The 18,907-nt window shown below is 38.9% G+C and overlaps 2 protein-coding genes across 2 annotated transcripts in view; both read right to left on the reverse strand.

Annotated features, from left to right (window-relative positions):
• Positions 1–1,102: 1,102 nt before the first annotated feature.
• LOC306914996 (integrin alpha-M-like) overlaps positions 1,103–18,907 on the reverse strand; it is a gene marked incomplete at its 5' end in the record, with an annotated part of 32,164 nt that continues 14,359 nt past the window's right edge. The window contains one exon of the mRNA XM_079492238.1: positions 1,103–1,147. Coding sequence (XP_079348364.1) covers positions 1,122–1,147 — 26 coding nt within the window. The 3' untranslated portion in view covers positions 1,103–1,121. The remainder of the gene's footprint in view (positions 1,148–18,907) is intronic.
• LOC306915843 (integrin alpha-M-like) lies at positions 1,263–18,664 on the reverse strand (the record flags this gene model as incomplete). Its single annotated transcript, XM_079493482.1, has 28 exons — positions 1,263–1,295; positions 1,940–2,050; positions 2,163–2,276; positions 3,168–3,269; positions 3,360–3,440; positions 3,595–3,693; positions 3,801–3,867; positions 4,013–4,105; positions 4,195–4,274; positions 4,430–4,528; positions 4,656–4,797; positions 6,083–6,132; positions 6,432–6,557; positions 6,646–6,791; positions 6,900–7,048; positions 8,143–8,276; positions 8,402–8,614; positions 8,700–8,852; positions 8,953–9,089; positions 11,147–11,258; positions 11,672–11,745; positions 11,836–11,977; positions 13,320–13,467; positions 13,687–13,832; positions 15,125–15,252; positions 15,465–15,579; positions 17,302–17,447; positions 18,631–18,664. 28 exons carry the CDS (start codon positions 18,662–18,664, stop codon positions 1,263–1,265), a joined length of 3,174 nt encoding a protein of 1,057 aa, XP_079349608.1.

Here is an 18,907-nt window from a genome sequence, read left to right on the forward strand (position 1 = left end):
CTAAACTTAAGCAAAACTAAATTCATAATTTTTGGTAACAGGAAAATAGACAAACGGATCAAAATTAAGTTCGCCGATGTTGAAATTGAACAAGTGCTGAACACTACATTTCTAGGTGTTATAATTGACAATAAACTTAATTGGAAATCTCACATAAACAATTTAAGAACCAAACTCTCAAAAACAATTGCAGTACTATACAAGATGAGACCAATTTTGAACCAGAAGTCACTCCACTTACTGTATTGCTCCCTCGTACTTCCGCACATCAGTTATTCTGTGGAAGTATGGGGGAGCAACTATCAAACATCAACCCAATATTCTTACTTCAAAAGAAAGCAATCAGAATTATAAATCACGCAGATTACTATGCACCAACAAATCCACTTTTTATTCAGTTACATACCCTAAAATGACATGATCTTGTAGACTTCACAACAGCAGTTATAATGTACAAAGTGCATAACAGACTTCTTCCGGGCTGTATCCAGGAACTGTTTGAGGCTAGAGATAGTAGGTACAATCTTAGGGGATTTGGCATCTTTAAGGGGACAAAGGCAAGAACAAACAAAAAAGGGAGATCTATAACACAAATAATAGTATAAAAGTATAAAACATTAACAATATAGTATGCCACCCATAAATCATATCTTTAAGATATGATTTATACTTAATAATATATACTTAATAAGATATTATCTTATTAAGTATATATTCATTAAGATATAGTAATGTAGAATAACCTTTATTTTCACGTGCAATTGTGAATTCTGAGTGATCAAATTAGTGTTCTCCTATTCTCTTTCTTTTTTCTGTATTTTTATTTGTGTTTGTATTTTTTCCCTCTGTTTGTCTGTTTCACCCTGTTTGTTTACTGCCCCCCCCCCCCCCCCCCCCCCCCGTATGTTAGATGTTTATATTATTCTTTTTTTCCTTACAAGTCTGCTAGGTGTAAATAGGATAGGCAAAATAACTAAAAATTACGTCATTAAAATATCTGTGTTGTAACAATGAGCAATGATGAAATCAACAACAAAAGTAATGATTCAATGCATTACAAACAGTACAAAAAGTACAGTCCATTCTGTACATGACTGAGTCCCTGATCTGTGTCCTTGTGTTCACTGTTGTTCCTCTGGTGGTTCTGCTCCACCCTGATCAGCATGTACTGACTGGAAAAACCCAGCCTGAGAGTAGGACACAACAACATACACATGAGGAGAAAAACTAGAATAAATATACAGCAAAGCAGATTTAACGCTCTAGTGTGGCCCACGGAGCGCCCCCTTGTGACCCTTGGAAGGACAAAAAAAAAAGATATATATATACCATATATATTTTTTCCGAGGGCTAATGAATGTTACAAGTATGGTGTGGGCGATATAAAGTGTGAGAATACCATAATGTCAGTAATCCTTAATCATATTCAATGATATTCAAGGGCTTTTGGAGAGAAATTAGACTTTAATGTCAAGGCAATTATGTTTATGCACTGTCAAATAGGTCTACATCTATTCTAAGGTAGCATATACCTGTATACACATATTATCCTGCTCATTACTGTGCAGACATGTATTATATATACATAAATCTTCGTGTTTGAGCACAAAATGCATTTTGAGAACCCACAAAATGTCTGTGCGGCCCCCCACACACCCCTGCTCTAGTGGCAAAATAACAACTACAATATAAAAATAGCAGATGCTGGGAATTTCCTAGTTAATGCACCTTGATTAGGATACGATGCGAGACATTATTGAATGGATACGTTTTGAACATTCATAAAACAATTAGTCTGCCTGGGCTAAAACCGTTTTTGAGACCGTTTTAAAGCGGTCTGGCCTGACTAGTTGCAGAGCGGTGCCATTTGGGGATAATGGCTGCAGGTAGTTGCAATGAGTTGCAAGTAGATTAGAACACAGTAGGATACTGCTATTACCTTGTATAAGCCAGCAGTGATCAAAGCCAAAAGAACAAGTCCTCCCACGGTTCCACCAATGATCGCATTGGTGAGGTCTGTCTCAGTGTACACCTCTACTGTTGCCACAATCTGAGGAGTGGTCACAAGAACAACTACATTTCATTCACATTCTTTAAATCATAATTTGTCTTCTTTGTTCTAAATGACACAGAGTGACATTAACATATAGATTCAATGTTACCTGTCGAACTGGGGGTTTGTTTTCAGACTCTGGTGAAAAAAAGATGTATTTGTTTCTGTCATACTCCCAAGTGGCTGTGCTGATCAAACGGAATTTGGCAGACTGGAGACCAATCTGTGGGTCAGAAACAAAGAGGGAAGAGGATGAGAAGCAGTCTTTGTTAGAGACAATTGAGAGACGGTGAATGAATGTAAACGTTTATAAATCTACAATAATTGTAGAATTGCAGAAATATTCTTATGACAACTACTGTAGACTTTTATTGATTGGTTGTGTCACTATGAACATTATTAAAAATCATGAATATTAAAACATGTTCCCAAATTGTAGTCTGAGAAAATGTTTATATGAATTGTCCGTCCGTGTGTCCCCACATTATCTCAAGAACCGTCTGACAGAGAGAGTAATGTGCCAAATGGGAAGTTGTTTGGATCAGCAGCAAAGTCTGAATAGTTCTGTGAATCTCAATATATGGAGTAGGCTACTGACAACGGGTACAATATTGCATAACCAGAGGGCATGCGTTCCCAACGGGCATCGGCCTAGTCATTTTAATGATGAATGTTAAAAAGAAAGGAGTAGTCCTGCACATTGTCTTCAATGTTGGGGGTTGGGGGTCAGGGGTGGGGTGGGAGAAGGGGAGCAAGCTAACTGTACCTGTATGTGTATGTCCTGTGTATTTGTACTGTATGTCATGTTGTGTCTTTAGTACTGTGTACTTGCAGCTGTAATTTTGTATGTATAGGACCCCCTCTAAAACGAGATGCTGCATCTCAAGGGGCCATCCTCTCAATAAAGTTCAAAGTTCACTTACAGAATACATGCTGTATCACTTCATTGAAGTAGGCAACAGATACTCATGAATGTCAGTTGAGTGAAAGTGTACAATTAATTCTTGAGGTAGCTTTAACCCTGTACTGATCCTTTACCTGTACACTAGTATATTGAGATCATTTATACGTATTGAGTAAACGCCACATATCATAGATAGACGTTGTTATTTACCTGCTCGATCCATCCGGAGCTCAGGTTAGCAGAGAGTTTGTAAACGTGTCCATCACAAGACGTGTTGCATCTGAACACTGCACACCTGGCAACGGAGCAGTCCTATTGGCAATTAAAAGAGAGATTAAACCAAAGTCATTCATGTTGGACAAAATAAATGTGTGCAATTTGTGGATGGCAAGACATATTTACCACAGTAAGATCTTTCTTGATGTTATCTACAACATCTGAGCGAGTAGGTTCCTCGTCGTTGTGTTTGTCGCAGCCTAGAATCTGAACGTTGGACAACATATCATTAGAGTCACATCCATAGAAGCACAACTCATTGAACTGAATCTGTCATGAGAAATACACGGAGCAGTTTGCACTAGGTTGGTGTGTTTGAGCTCCAATATCATGCATTGAAGTGTCCATCCATGTGAGTTACCTCTATACTACCAGGATTCACCCAGATGTCTGCATCACCAAGCCTCACTGGCACCTTGATGACCACAGTAACATTAACGGCTCTCCCAGTATTTTCAACCTGAGAGAAGATGTTAGAAAGAGGGGTGAGGTATTCCTTAATGTCGCAGTAAACCAGTAAACCTAAACACTGAATTATATTGTTAAAAGATTTGCATAACATTTTACCTTAATTGATTGCGGATGTGGTGTTTGCAGATCATTTCTTCCAAAAATAAATTTGGTGTAGAGTGAACTGAATGAAAATATTAAGAATAGTTTTATTAAATATAAAACCTTGCCGAGGTTTGATCTGCTAAGTGCTAACCAGTCAAAAGAAAATGATTAAATTAAATACAGTGAGTGGCTGACTTTGTGAATGACAAAAAAACAATGCAAACCTTGGATTGAAAATGGATAGAAAAATGCTGTACTTCACATCAATCTCCTTCTGTTGATAAAGTTCACTTTCTTGGGAATGCTTAGCATTTGCACTGAAACAGAAAACAAATGATTCCTAGGAATGTAATAATATAAAGCACACAATCACACAAGTGCAAAGTTTTCCACCAGATAACCGTACCTTGTGGCATTTGCAGTGATCAGAATCTTTCTGTCAAGTTCACTGTTGGTATCTATCCCATAGGAGACAGTGAAAACAACCTAGAATGGAATGAGAGAAAACAGAGAAAGTGCTTTGACCCAATGTATTCATCTACGAAAACAGTAGAACATACATTTTCAAAGTTATTTTTGATCTGATTATTCAGAGGTGTGTGAGCAGAAGCTGGGTTAGAATAGCAATCTAAAAGTCGAACCTTGGCATTGCTTTTGAAAACAGGCTTGTCAATGGTGCAGTCACTCTTCCCCCGTGACGAACCATTCTTAGCGTCTAAAGAGTTGCATTCCACTCTTCCCTTGGTAAAGACAGAAAACCACAAGGCATGTTAATCACATATCTTTAACGAATGAGAACAACGTATTAAGGCTGAACTTGATGTCAGTTATATAATATTGCATAGTACCATGGCAATACTGCCTTACCTGCTGTATGGTGAACTTCCTGTATGAGAGCCCAGGAGGGTATGTGAGAGTGACACGACTGTTGTACGAGTTCTCCTCTCTGTTCTCAACTGACACAGTTACGTTCAACAGATCATCTATGCCCACTCTAACCTCTGTAGAGCTGATTATGATGCAAAAATGGAAAAGGAAAAAAGTTTTAATTTCCAGGTTTCCCACAGTCATGAAATTCCTGGAAATATATTTTTATTTTAAAAAGAGAGAAAGTTTTCCAGGCCTGGAAAAGTTTTAGAATTAATCAAATGCATTACAAAATGTTTGGATATACAGTACCTTGTTTTTGTCTAACATAGAATGTAGTGCTGGGCTGCACAAGCTGCGTGAGTGTGGCCTAATGTATACAGGACATGAATAATAGATCTACAAGCTAACAACACGTTGCACCGTGATACTGTCACCTTCGCTCAAGTCTGTCTTGGTGCATTGATGACACTGGAGTAAGAGCCTAATTATTGCACCAGATGAATGCTTTTGTCTGGATATGAGATTGAATACTTGTGGATAAAGTTATGGAAAAGCTTTGAAAATTCATTGTTAATGTGTGGGAAGTGGGGATTTACAGTTCTTCTTAATCTTGAGAGTAGGTTGAATCATAAGGTGGAAAGGCAAAATGTGGTTTTAACATCCTCTGCTGGTCAACCCAAGAAATACACATTACTAATGAATTGCTTTAGCCTGTTTTCCAGCCCATAGACCACGCCCACTCACTGGAATTGCTTCCAAATTGGATCTAATCAGAATGCTATTGAAGAAGAATGTATTTTTTTTCTCTTCTCAATAACCTAGAACAGTTCAGGTAATATGTCAACAAAAGACAAATGCATTACTTTCTGGTGAAATATGTGCCTTTTCTTTTTGTAACTCTTATACCGTACGGGCGTACGTGTTCTATTGAATAAATCACATTTCAATCTAAAAGTGCTTACAAAACCCCTCTTTCTACGTCCAATTTCGGCAAGTTGGTGCACCCAATTGTTTGAGCATTTTGAGCTGTGTCTTGTTTTTATTTATGTCTGTGGTTCTTGTACAGTATTGTAGCTACCTCCCGGTCTGTACAGAACTTTGGTCAAGGAGAGTTGTTCTTAATTCTTTTACTGCTAAGTATGAACATATTCTATTGCTACCAGGCAGCAATAGTAACCTGTATAGAATTACTATTTGTCTGTGTGTTGTACATTTAAGTCAGTCGTCTATGCTACTGATATGCCTGTAAATGTACAAAGGAATTTATTGTAGCAATAAAGAAATCAATTGGATAGCATTCCTGTGCTAGTACTGTAGGTATCAAGGCATCAAGACGGCAGGTCTCATTCCCCTTGTATTCTAACATGTTGTATGATGGGAACCAGTGCTGACTCATCAACACTTATGTGTACATTATGACTCACCCGGTAAAGTTGAAATCAACTTTGAGGTTGTCAGTAGTGTCAAACTTTAACTGTTGTACAAGGGAGAAAGTCAACCGTGTTAATCACATATTGTAACAATGAGATGATGATACAGTTAAGGTGCTAAGTCCAGCAGTGGATTTGCTGCATGTCACTCCCCAACTCTCCCTGTTTCCTGTCTCTACTGCTGTTCTATATCGAATAAAAGCAAAATATCAAGCTCTCAAGGCAATGGGTAGTCTGTCTATTCTCCATCTCTAAATAAAAATAATGACCATTGAATTTTACAGAAATATTTGACCCATGAAATGACAGATAGACAGACAGGCATCATTTAAAGGTAACTTACATGATGATAGGTGGTTGTTTGAGCTTGCTGTGCAAGGCTTGGACTGAGTTTGTCTGAAGATGGAACACCTTCAAAGGTGAATCCAAGTTCATTACAAAGTTCATTCACAACATCCTCTGGACAAGCCTGCAATGACAGAGCGTTATTATCATAAAGATTCACAGTCAAAATATTATAAATGGGATTTTTGATTATTTTTAGGTTACCAACCTACCTTAATGTTGAATTCATGTGAGAAGCAGTGTGTCTTTGCCATGTCAAGGGTAAAAGTGTTGAACAGCTGTCGTTGTTTTGGTGTCTCGATGTAAGCGCGGTTGTGGGTTGAATCCAGCGTCAATGTGTAATTAATCTGTGCTTGAACTGGAGCAGTTTAGACTTTGATTAAAAGGTTAATCTTTACATGAAATTAATGTAAAAGTCTAAAATGGCTCTATGGTGTGTATATTGTGTATATAGATTGTATTAAACCTGTCTCCACATCCACAGTAGAATGGTTAGTCATAGTGAAACAGACTTTAGCTGTGTTGTTAGAAGGAGAATTGCAGTCTGAGTTGTTGGTGGGGATCTGGTCTGGGCTGAATGTCACCTGTGCTTCCACCATTACTATTGGCTTAGATCTGGAAATGAGAGAGCAATACAATTCATCACATGTTGAATCGCATGCCTGTATAGAGTACAGAGCACCTCCAAAAAGCACATTATGGTGCCACAAATGCAAGAAGTTGTACTGTATGTCATAGAAATGCTATGACATGCAACCCAGCCTAGGGGATACAGTATGCACTCTGTGGAGCGTTTAGCGTTTGTAATTATAGAGTCTGGTAGCATATTCTGATGTCATTGTCTCTATGAGGCCGAAGGCATGGGGGGAGAGGGGTGTGTGTGTGTGTGTGTGTGTGTGTGTGTGTGTGTGTGTGTGTGTGTGTGTGTGTGTGTGTGTGTGTGTGTGTGTGTGTGTGTGTGTGTGTGTGTGTGTGTGTGTGTGTGTGTGTGTGTGTGTGTGTGTGTGTGTGTGTGTGTGTGTGTGTGTGTGTGTGTGTGTGTGTGTGTGTGTGTGTGTGTGTGAAGAGACAGCTAATTTCTGGCACCGTTGGCTTGATCGCAGCCAAACTCTGCGCACACACACCCCCTGGTTGCCAGTGCTGAAGCTCTGCCCCAAAATGTTCACATAGGCCTGTTATAGCGCCACTAGGAGGTCAGGTTTTGCAAAACACATTTTATTTTTTATCCCATTTTTTCACCCAGTGTCAATTGGGTGAAACACACAGACGGTACACCTACAGATTTTGTCCAAACGTCACACAAATTGGTACACAGTCTCTATATAGCCAGTAAGCGAAACGGGTCTTTCAGATTTTTCATACTCCATCCTGATTGGCTAAGATTGGCTTCCAAAGTTCTCCGTTTTGAACAAAATACCGCAAATCATGCACACATCGGGCCGTTTCCGTGACATTTTGCACACACATTCCCAATAGGCTGAGGAAGAAATGCCACTTCAAAAAACGCTCCTAACCTGGTGGAGACCTGTGCCCCGAGGGGCACTTTTTCTAGTTTGTAGTGAAATTGTCAAATTCTCAGGTTAAAAAAAAGTTGGTTGAAAGACCTTTTTGGTGATTTGTTGGAAATGGATCATTTTTTATCACGTTTGAGGTCTTAGAACATAGCAGAATAACAACAGGATATACATTTCACCATTCTTTATAATTACCTGAGTAGAAGGACAGCACCATTTGAACCCACTGCTAAGTCAGGCAGACTGTCTCCACTGAGGTCAAAAGAAGACTGGCTAATGGACAGACCAAAGAAGCGCAGTCCAGGCTGGACATCAGAGGCAGGAATTCTCTACATGAGGAAGAAAGGAATGACAATATTTTAACCGATACAATTAGAACGTTGCATGAATCCATGGAAACTGGATTAAACTCTGACTCTCTCTCTCACACACACACACACACACACACACACACCTGTGAATATATGGGATTGACGGTTTGTCTTCCATCACCATGGAAAATATAGATGCTTCCTTGACCACCATTCTCTAGCGGTGCTCCCACAGCCAAATCATTTAATCCATCACTGTTGAGGTCAGGCAGTGGAGCAAGAGAGGAACCAAACCTTCCTCTTTGTCCTGCAACACCTTTCAACACCGCTTGTTTATCGAATAGACAATATGCTCTCTGGTGGGAAAACAGGAATGAGAATTATACTTTGAATACCTGATGTCAATTTTATGTGTTTGATGATGAGTTAAACATGCTGTACCCCGTGAGTAAGACTGCAGACGTAGACCCTGCCCTCTCGATCTTTCTCCGTGAATGTAGGAGCAGATATGAGGATTATATCAGTGTATCCCATTTGATCCCCATCCACATCCATGGTACAAACCTCTGCCCCAAAATATGCCCCAATCTGAAACTGAGAAGTCATTGTTCAAAGCAGGAATGACGTTTATTAGAAAATACATTTCTATTTTCCTTCATGTTCTGTGAATAATATTTGAATACAAAGTACAAACCTGTGGATCTGTTGAGGGGTCAATCATTTGGGAGGTTTCGTTGGAGAACACCATTACCATCCCCATGTGTTTATATCTTGGAGCACCTACAACGGTGAGAATGGCACTTTTTCCTATGGCAATTGCCATGGAGTAACCTAGGAGAAAAGAGCACTGATTTAAAATATACATTTTAAAAATATTTAATTATGCTTTGGCTGGCTGGCTGCATACTACTGTGTATATACTGTACAGTAGGTGATTATCACAATACTGTCACAGTCTTAATGAGAAGCCACCCCTAGAAGAAATATTATGCAACATACATACAGTACATTTCTTTAGTTGGTGGTCACTGTATTACAATACAGCAGGGGCTCAGGTCACCGCTTAAATAACCTTTTCATCCACGGCACTCCTGAATTATATTGTTTCTTTATAGCACCTTTTGTCATTAACAGTACATAAATATTTAAATCTTTTCCCTAGGGATGTTAACAATTAATCGCCGTTAAGAAATTCTTCGATTAAATAGTTAACAATTTATAAAATTCTGCGATTCTATCATTGGGCCGACGGATTTCTGTGAATGTAATGCTGTCTTTACGTGCGCTTGGTGTGTGGTCGAGGAATGCGACCGGTTAAAAAAAGTCCCCCCACCTTTGTAGCCACAGAAACATCACATGTTAATGTATCGATTAATACATTAAAGGGACACTTCACCCTTTTTGCAAAAAAATATGTTAATGATGTTTAGAAGAATTCTAAACACTTTCCTGATGGTCTTTATGTGTGTAATATGTGGTTTTAGATATTTTAGATTTTGGCAATGAGCCCAGTGTCTCTGATGTCATGGACACTGGGCTCTCTTACTTTCTGGACTACATGTTGTCTCAGTAAGACAGCCCTCCCCCTATCCACAAGGTGGAGCAGTGCATTAAAGCATTATGGGAATTGTAGTCCAGGAAGGAAGTGAGCCCAGTGTCCATGACATCAGAGACACTGGGCTCACTGCTAAAATCTAAAATATCTAAAACCACATATTACACACACAAAGACCCCCAGGAAAGTGTTATAAATCTTCTAAACGTCATTAACATATATTATTTTGCAAAAAAGGGTGAATTGTCCCTTTAACGTATTAATCGATAATTTGCCAAAGTAAATAAGCCTAAATAAGCCAAAGATACAGACAGTACGAGAAAGACGCCTGAGGGCGAGGTCGCATGCACGCATCCGCCTGGGTGACAGCAGACTGCTGGGCGAGCGATGGCGCTTTGGCATGGGGGGTCAGATCAACATATGGAATGAATTCTGTACAGGCCATATATGGAGCGTGTCTTGAGTGTACTGGGTTTGATGAGGTCAGATCAACATAAGGAATGTCAGAACAGGTCAACTCCATCTATGGAGATCTAAGGGTGGCAGCGGGGGCAGTGTCTTGAGTGCCATTGATGAGGGCCCAGGTAGGGCCGGGCCTTAATTTTCGGGCCTGTTGAGAAATCTACTTTTCGTCTGCTGCCGGGCACAGCTGCACTAATAACTTTGGGGCAGGCCCGTCTAGAGTTTAAATGGACAGGTATCAGTCAAAAGGGAGACCTTGAAGAGAAAGGATGGATGTGGAAGGATCAACATATGGAATGTCACAACAGGTCAGCTCCATATATGGAGATCTAAGGGTTTGAGGTCAGATGTACATTTGCTGGCCAATATTGATGACATCAGGGATCTTCATATATGGGCATGACCATATATGGGCTTAATATTGATATCAGGGATTTCCATCCCTGATGACCATATTTGGTCATGTCTGGGGGTGACAGACTAACTAACTGACTGGAAATGCACATTTTCTTAGTAAATGCGACCTGCGGTCGCAATCATGTGAAAAGGACAAGTGGAGAGAATATTTGGACATTAGGACAGACTGAAAATAAGTTTTATACTTAACGGGGGAACATTCACCAAAAATAACGGATCTACTGTATCTACTCACAACATGACGCGTTGTAGTCTGAAAAATAACACACCAAGTACAGTTTAACTCGTGTCCGTTTCACTAAGTATAGATGGTCTAAGACGGGTAAACTGAAGTGACATTGATAAATTCAAATTTTAAGTATTCTGAGGCATCCCTGGACTTGCGTCAAGGTACCAATTTGAGAAGCCCTGCAATACAGTAATTTAACATTAAGTTTATTTTGTACTTCCTCACCAAGATAGCTGTCAGGATCCATATCTGTAAGCTCCTTGAAGTCTTCCCTCGGGCCTTCCTGGTAGCTCCCCCTCCACTGGAAGGCACCAACAGCTGCCATTTGGAATCCTCCCTATAGTATAGATACAGTAAACTGATGTTTTTTATCGATAATAGTTGACTATATATTATTTTGTAGTATATAGTATATACTTTGCTTCCAATTAAGTTAAGATGGATCTGTGGAAAGGGACGGACTAGAAAGGAGTGTGTGTGTGTGTGTGTGTGTGTGTGTGTGTGTGTGTGTGTGTGTGTGTGTGTGTGTGTGTGTGTGTGTGTGTGTGTGTGTGTGTGTGTGTGTGTGTGTGTGTGTGTGTGTGTGTGTGTGTGTGTGTGTGTGTGTGTGTGTGTGTGTGTGTGTGTGTGTGTGTGGCATATACGTGCATGCAATGCTTAAAATATCTTTGTACAAAAACACAAGGAATGACATTTTAAATCCATTTAACTGCATAATGTTTGAGACTATATTGCAGTGTTTCTGATTACCCCAGGTACATAAGCAGCACTGAATCCTTCTTGAGCCATTTCCAGTTTCAATGAACGACCACTTGTCTGAGATCCTGTAAAAGCAAAATATCTACTCAATTATGCATCAAAAAAGTGATTATTGTCCTGCTGAGACACATTTTGTGTGGACTTTGGAACTATACCTTCAATTGAAAATATACTGTCCTTCAAAGCATCCCTGATTCCATCAAGAGCGTCAAAGTTGATCACTCGAAACACGTTCTGCGATGGTGCAATGATTGCCAACTCTGCTTTTGCATTATCACGATCAAAAACTTTTCCAACCTAAGGATACCAAGAAACAGTGTTTTTACATTTTTACTATACATTATAACGTATTGGTTTACAATTCTAGACTCATCTCGACATTGATAATACTTCAAAACTGAGAATATTTTAAACAAATAGTCGTGGAAATTAACTGTCAAGGTGTCTTTATTGTTGCATCATGTAAGAATAAGATTTTTTTTATTCTGGCCTCATAGGCAGCAACAGTTTGTTTGTTGGTAGCCTACTACTATAATAGTACTTCTTAGTAACAGTTTGTTGGTAGCCTACTACTATAATAGTACTTCTTAGTAACAGTTTGTTCCTAGCACTTAAGGTGCTTGACGCGGCTGTGTGCAGGTCCTTACTCCTAGGTTATGAATATAAATTCTTCATGTATGTTTGTTTGTAGGTAAAAGCTTTATAGCAGTGCTTCTCAAACATGTTCTTGTCCAGGAGCCCCACATGTTTATATTGGGCTGCAGACCCACATTTTTTTACATTTTTTGCAACTGATGCCACAAGAGGAGGAGGAGTAGTTGTTGGATTAGATTTAGTACAGAATTCTACAACTGTCTGTACTATAGGTGGGGAGAGAGAAACATGTGCTCTGAATAGTCATTAATATGTCATGCTTCTAACTGGACTACAGTACTTCTGTCTGGTGAAATTACAATGAAATTAACTACTTTCAATCTGACATCCCTTTATGGGCATGTTATGAGTTGTAATCCTGAGCCTCCGAGTTGTAGTACTTTTTCTTTTCCATGGCCTGATCATTGATATACTTGATAGAGGGAACCACTGCACTAGCAATCCTGCTAGTGCAGTGGTTGTCAAACCTTTTTGGCTCAGTTCACCCCTGTAAATAACTTTTTCATCCAAGGCACCCCTGAATGGGTACAGGCTTTATTTCCGACATACTATTGGTCCGACAACAACAACCTACCTCAAACCCTAACCATTGTTATTGAGTGTGTCCACTGCAGACCCTAGATACAGTATATCAATCATGGATAGGTCATAGCATATACAGTACTCTACGTTCCCAGCCAGTATCCACCTACTTTGCTGGGGAACCTGAGGATGTAAATTGAAATGGATACCAGAACCAACAAATAAGATATCAAGATATTGAGCAAAAGTCTTATATTACAGAGCAAAAGACCACGGGACAAAAAAAAAGTGACGCCGAAAAAAGACACAAACCAGGCTTTCCTCCAAGGTGGAGAGTTTGGTGACGCGAGGTTAAGTGGCAGGTAGTCTCTGCCGTATTAGCTACAGGTTTGTAAAACAAAACAAAAATACAGTATAAGTTTAGGTTTTAATTTTAAAATGATGGCCGAGTCTAACAACTTACCCCAATTGCAAATCGAACAATGCCTTTCTGTTCAGCAAGAGAAGCTGCCTCAGGTAATCGTTTTTCATCAGTAGACTCTCCATCAGTAATGACGATCAGGAACTTACTCACTTTTGGTCTGGACCCTCTACTTGAAAAAACACCGTTGCTGTCAGAAAGAAAAAAACAAATGTATTGAAAAACTCTTAAAAGGGTAAACTCGACATTTGTGTGGTACGTTGTGAATATAAAGGCACTTCCAGAACAAAGTTCTATTGCTTTAGCTGTAAACTTCAATTTTTTTGTTTAATATAAAAAAACTGTAATTGTCTAAAAATGTTTGACAATTGAGGTACATTGTCAATATACAGTACACAAAGACACTTACACAACCTGTGTAATTGCTGCAGCTGTATTCGTCCGTGTTCTTTGTTGCCTAATACCATCAATTTGAGTTTCCCAAGATCCGGAGGTGTTAAAAGTATCAAAATGATAGTGGATTGTGGTGGAGGTTGCGTACTGGGCAACTGCGAACTGCAAACACAGAAACACAATTGATATTATATGCTGTAAATCTACATTATGCTGCAATGGGCTCTATGCACACAGAATAACTTCCTACTTCTGGGCTGCTTCCCTACTTTCTTCAAAGGTGTTACCAATGATACTAATTAAGGCTCTGTTCCATTTTGTGTACAGTATAGTTCTCAAACTTTTAAATTTCAAGGAACCCCATAACTAGTCTGAGAGTGCACAAATGGAGTTACAGACCCGTACAGGGCCATTTGGAACCCAGCATGCACTCTTTGAGACCCGGTGTAGCAGAGTGTTTCCAGTGAGCCAACATGTTTGACCAGAATGGAACAGAGCCTTCATTAGTATCATCGGTAAGTTGACACCGGGGAAGCTATAGGGGCCCAAGTTCTTTCCAAAATGGTGTGTAATCTGTGTATGCATAGAGTCCATTACAGTAAAGCAGTTAAATCAGTTGAGAGAATCAAGCTGGAAAAAGGTCTGTATATTCTGTTCTATTAGTATAAGTTAAATAATAATCAATGAAATCTTTAAAAGTTGAAAGTGAAGCTACAATCAAGAAGATCAAGGTCAAAATTACACAATCGGTCATACTGTATTTCAGGATTAATTGTACATTTTAATTAGATTGTTGTATATCCTTTTGCTGTATGTGACAACAGTGACATACAAAAATGATACCTGATGATGGTCATTTGAGACCGAAACGTTGTAGCCAAATAAACTACCGCTGTAAGTGAAGATAGTGTGCGGGACCTTTTCCCCCCCCCTATGTTGTTCTGGGTGCCTGCTCCTACGCACCTGTTCTAGTAGGTGTGCAAAAGGAGCTTTCTCTACAAAAACTGTATGTGACACCACCACTCTTTGGTCTGCTACCAAAACAGCTTGAGAACGGGAGTGGCAGATTAATATTGATGATCTCCATCCCTGATGTCACGTGATGTCACGAGTCATGACCAATATATGGCCATATCTGGGGGTTACGGACTAACCAATGGGAAATGCACGTTTTCATAGTAAATGCGACCTGCGGTCACAATAAGACAGACCTGTGTCTAAAATGATCAAGACAAAAGGCAAGACAAAGCAAAGCCACCCTCCCTGTCTGTTTAGCCTTTTAGTTCAACATCATGATCAATTCATTGATGATGTAATATCACATCTAATGTTCTATAATAGTATTTGGAGCTCAACAGTGGAAGAAAGCGATAGAAATATTTGTCAATATGTTGACAATATGACCCATTTTAGAAGACAACTGACCAAAACCTGGCCAATTATGCTAGTCCCACCTTTGTAGATATCCCCACAAGTGAGCGAATCATTCCTTTCACAAAAGTCTTGACTGTGTTGAAATCGAGGGCGGTAACACTGAATGAGCCGTCCAGTAAGAATGCAATATCTGCTGCCTCAGGACACTCTGTTGTGTGAGAAGAAAAGATTAAGGGCATGCTCATCTTTTATTAGTTGTATTTACCATTTCTCTGCACACTTTTACACAGCATTGCTACAATTTTCTTAAAGTCAGGGCAACTGATAATTTTAAACTGTCTGACTGTCTGACTGTCTGACTGACTGACTGACTGACTGACTGACTGACTGACTCTGCTCTATTTAAATCAACATATTTACCTTCAGGAGTTGATGGGACATGCATTCCCAACTTGTCATCTGCACTTATTTCTAAGCATACACCATTGTATGTGGTGATATTTGTGCACTCTCTTGGAATGGTTGGGCCACATGCCTGAAATGGGGGAACAGAATGAACTCAATTTTGTAGAGAAATTACAGTCACAGAGATGCGTAGGGGAGAAAGAGAGATAGAATAATCAATCGGAACATTTTCACCAGAAGCCAGTTCATTACTATTGTGAATAAACATTATGTAATAATGAATAATTGACAACATTGTAGTAAGCAAATAAATACGATTCTAACTAACTTTGCTATTTACTGCATAACATAATTGCAGTTAATTAACTCACAATTGTCTTTCCGGTTGTAGGGTCATTTATCATTGTCAAGCCAAAGCTGGAAGCTGGCACTGTATTAAACATAAAATAAAACAAGAACAATGGAAAGATAAATGTCAGCATATTGAATTATATTGTGTTAGATGCATAATCAAACCAACCACGTTAATAAATATCTGCAAAAAGTTTAAACGATAGTCACAAATAAAATTAATTCTCTTGTTACGATATCAGTTAAAGATTCAGTATCTACTGCAGGGGTGGGCAACTTTGAAGCTGGAGACGGCCACTAAATTTCCACACTCACTCCAGAGGGCCACATTGCATATTACTGTCGTAGCAAAAATAGACGATCTACAAGCTTGTGGATCTGCTATTTTTGCTATATTTTAATTTAAATCCTGAATTATTTTTGGCTATTTTTTAATTTGAATCTTGAAAAGTAAGATTTTATTTAATTTCAAATGCATTTAGTTATAGTTATGATGACTTTATTAACTAAATACAAATACATTGGACATAAAAAAAGACAGACTGAAGTAAAAGCGCGTCATGTTTGCAAATACATAATATATCAGTATTCTGATATTAACCTGCAGGCCGCATTAAGTGATGGTGGGGGCCGCATGTGGCCCCCACCATCACGTATGTATGATCTACTGTATCTTATGAGTGAACGCAAAATCATAACAAATCATGTTAGTTTTTTTTACTTTACTTTAAAGTGACTTTATAATCATCATTCCAGCTGATTTCTTTCAAAAGGTATGTATATACATACAACTCTTTATGTTTTTAATGTTAATGTTGTTGCTTACCTTTGGCTTTGTCAATGGGACTGCATGAGTCTGTAGAACATTTATATATTTGTCCGCTCCTGTCTTGTGAAAAGGGTGCACTGACCAGTAAGCTATAGGGAGAGCAATCATTGACAAGAGACGTGTTAATAAAATATTGTAAACGTCTACAAATCTTAATAATCTTCTGATGCTTTATACAGTATGCACTGGCTATTCATGTTACTGTAGATGTTATTTGTATCATGGTGAGAAAACAGTGATGGGTAAAAGATGTCAAGCATGTGATTGTTTCAGACGTGTTCAATCACACAAATCCATGCTCTCTCTTTATTTACCTTGATTGTCTTTGAACCACCTTGTATCCAAATCCATCATCGGCAGATGAATCACCAGGTGATCTCAAGGATTTCCAAACCACAGGATCAATGTTAAAAGCAAATGCAGCATGGAACACTGAGAGAAACGAGGAACAAAACAGCTCATTTTTATTGAACCAGGTATAAATGCAATAAAATGGAGAATGGATAGCATTGTGGTCACTTGTTGCAGCCTTGCAGGTAAAAAAAGTATTCTCTCTCTCCATAGACTACCATTGAAAATACATGTTTTTTTTCATTTGCCTCATATTGATATGTTATATTGTTATATTCAATTCTTAATTTAAACCTGGTCTTAGTAAAAAATAAATCACACCCGTGTGAAGTGAGTGGTGCACTGGTGGACCTGGAAGTTCCAGACCCACACAGGAACGTGGCTAGGGTGCCGGCCCGGTTCCGGCGAGCCGCCTCGCGTCCGAAACGATCGAGAAAGGACAGAAAACCCACGCCTGGGTTTTGTTTCTGCCAAATTGGTGCATAACATTATAGGCCTATCACACTCTTAATGTGAGACCACTCAGTATCTGGGGTGGACAGCTTTGATGATGGATAGGGCCACTATATTTCCACACTCACTCCAGAGGGTCACACATTTGCATATCTCCATATTTTAACTTTTTTCCTAATGCCCTACTTCGTCATTCTATATCACACAATAGTAGCGAAAAATAGCTGCTATTTTTTAATTGGAATCCAAATGCATTTAGTTATACTTATGAGCTTAAATACAAATACATTGTTAATAAAAAAAGACATCAGTCATCATTAAGCTACTAATATTGACTAAAGTCAATATTACTACCATTTAACCTGAGGGCAACATTAAGTGAAGGTGGGAGCCACATATGGCTCCCGGGCTGGCAGTTGTCCATGTATGCTATATCATGTAGGCTATATGAACAGCATGGATTCTAGAAATATTTGCAGGTGTATTAATTGGCTTTGTTGGTAATATATTCTCAAGGTGCAATGTTATATATTTGCCTACATGATTAACCCAATAAGACCTGATTCTAAAATGCCTTCTAAATCAGTAGTTCTCACACTTTTTGTGCCAAGGATCCCCAAAATATGTATTTGTGCTAGGGACCCCCAGAAGAGAAGATTTGTTCAAATATTTTCAAACACTTTCAAGATTTTTCAAAAATAGAAGCTGTACAAGCTCAGCGCGTGCTGTGAGCTTGTACAGCTATTTATATTGATAGATATTTTATTCACCATTAGCTTGACAAAAACAACATCACTATGTTTTCAGTGGCACATCAACATAATTATTTTTCTGACGTCTATCACAAAATACGGAATTCTCCATCTTCATACATTTGTAGCTTTTGCACATGTAGCTAATTCACGTTTTATGGAATCACTGCTGTCTTGCAGCCACATTATCAACCCCATTAAGGTACAAAGTATCTTCAGTGTAACTACTTTTACCAAGTAATGTGTAATGTATCTAGCTTTTAGTACTGCAGTGCTCAGTTACATTTTATGAAGAGTAAGATACTTGCTCAACACTGAACATCCACCAACAGTTATGGACTTTGTTAATGATACCCTGATATTGAGTTAATAATATCTCCACAACTGTGGCAGCAATATACTGTAGGTTGTAGCGGAAAGAGTTTGGGAAAAACATTTGTCTTACCTGACAAGAATACTGCAAGAGAAACCCACTCCATGAGTGCCCTAGGTAAATGAAGTACTGGACACATAAGGAACAAACTAGTTTAATTGTTGAAACTGAAAGTAATGCCCAGTCCACACCAACTCCTTGCTACATGCAATGCAACTACTTGCAACCATTATCCCCAATGGCAGTTGTAAAACGTTCTGTTGCATTGGTGTAGTCAGGCTTTATCACGACATGTGGATTACGACATGCCCAGAGCAGGGCAGCTGGGGTAACTTCATGTGGATTACGA

This window comes from Electrona antarctica, assembly GCF_951216825.1.
Source record: "Electrona antarctica genome assembly, chromosome: 22".
Taxonomy (NCBI): Eukaryota; Metazoa; Chordata; class Actinopteri; order Myctophiformes; family Myctophidae; genus Electrona; species Electrona antarctica.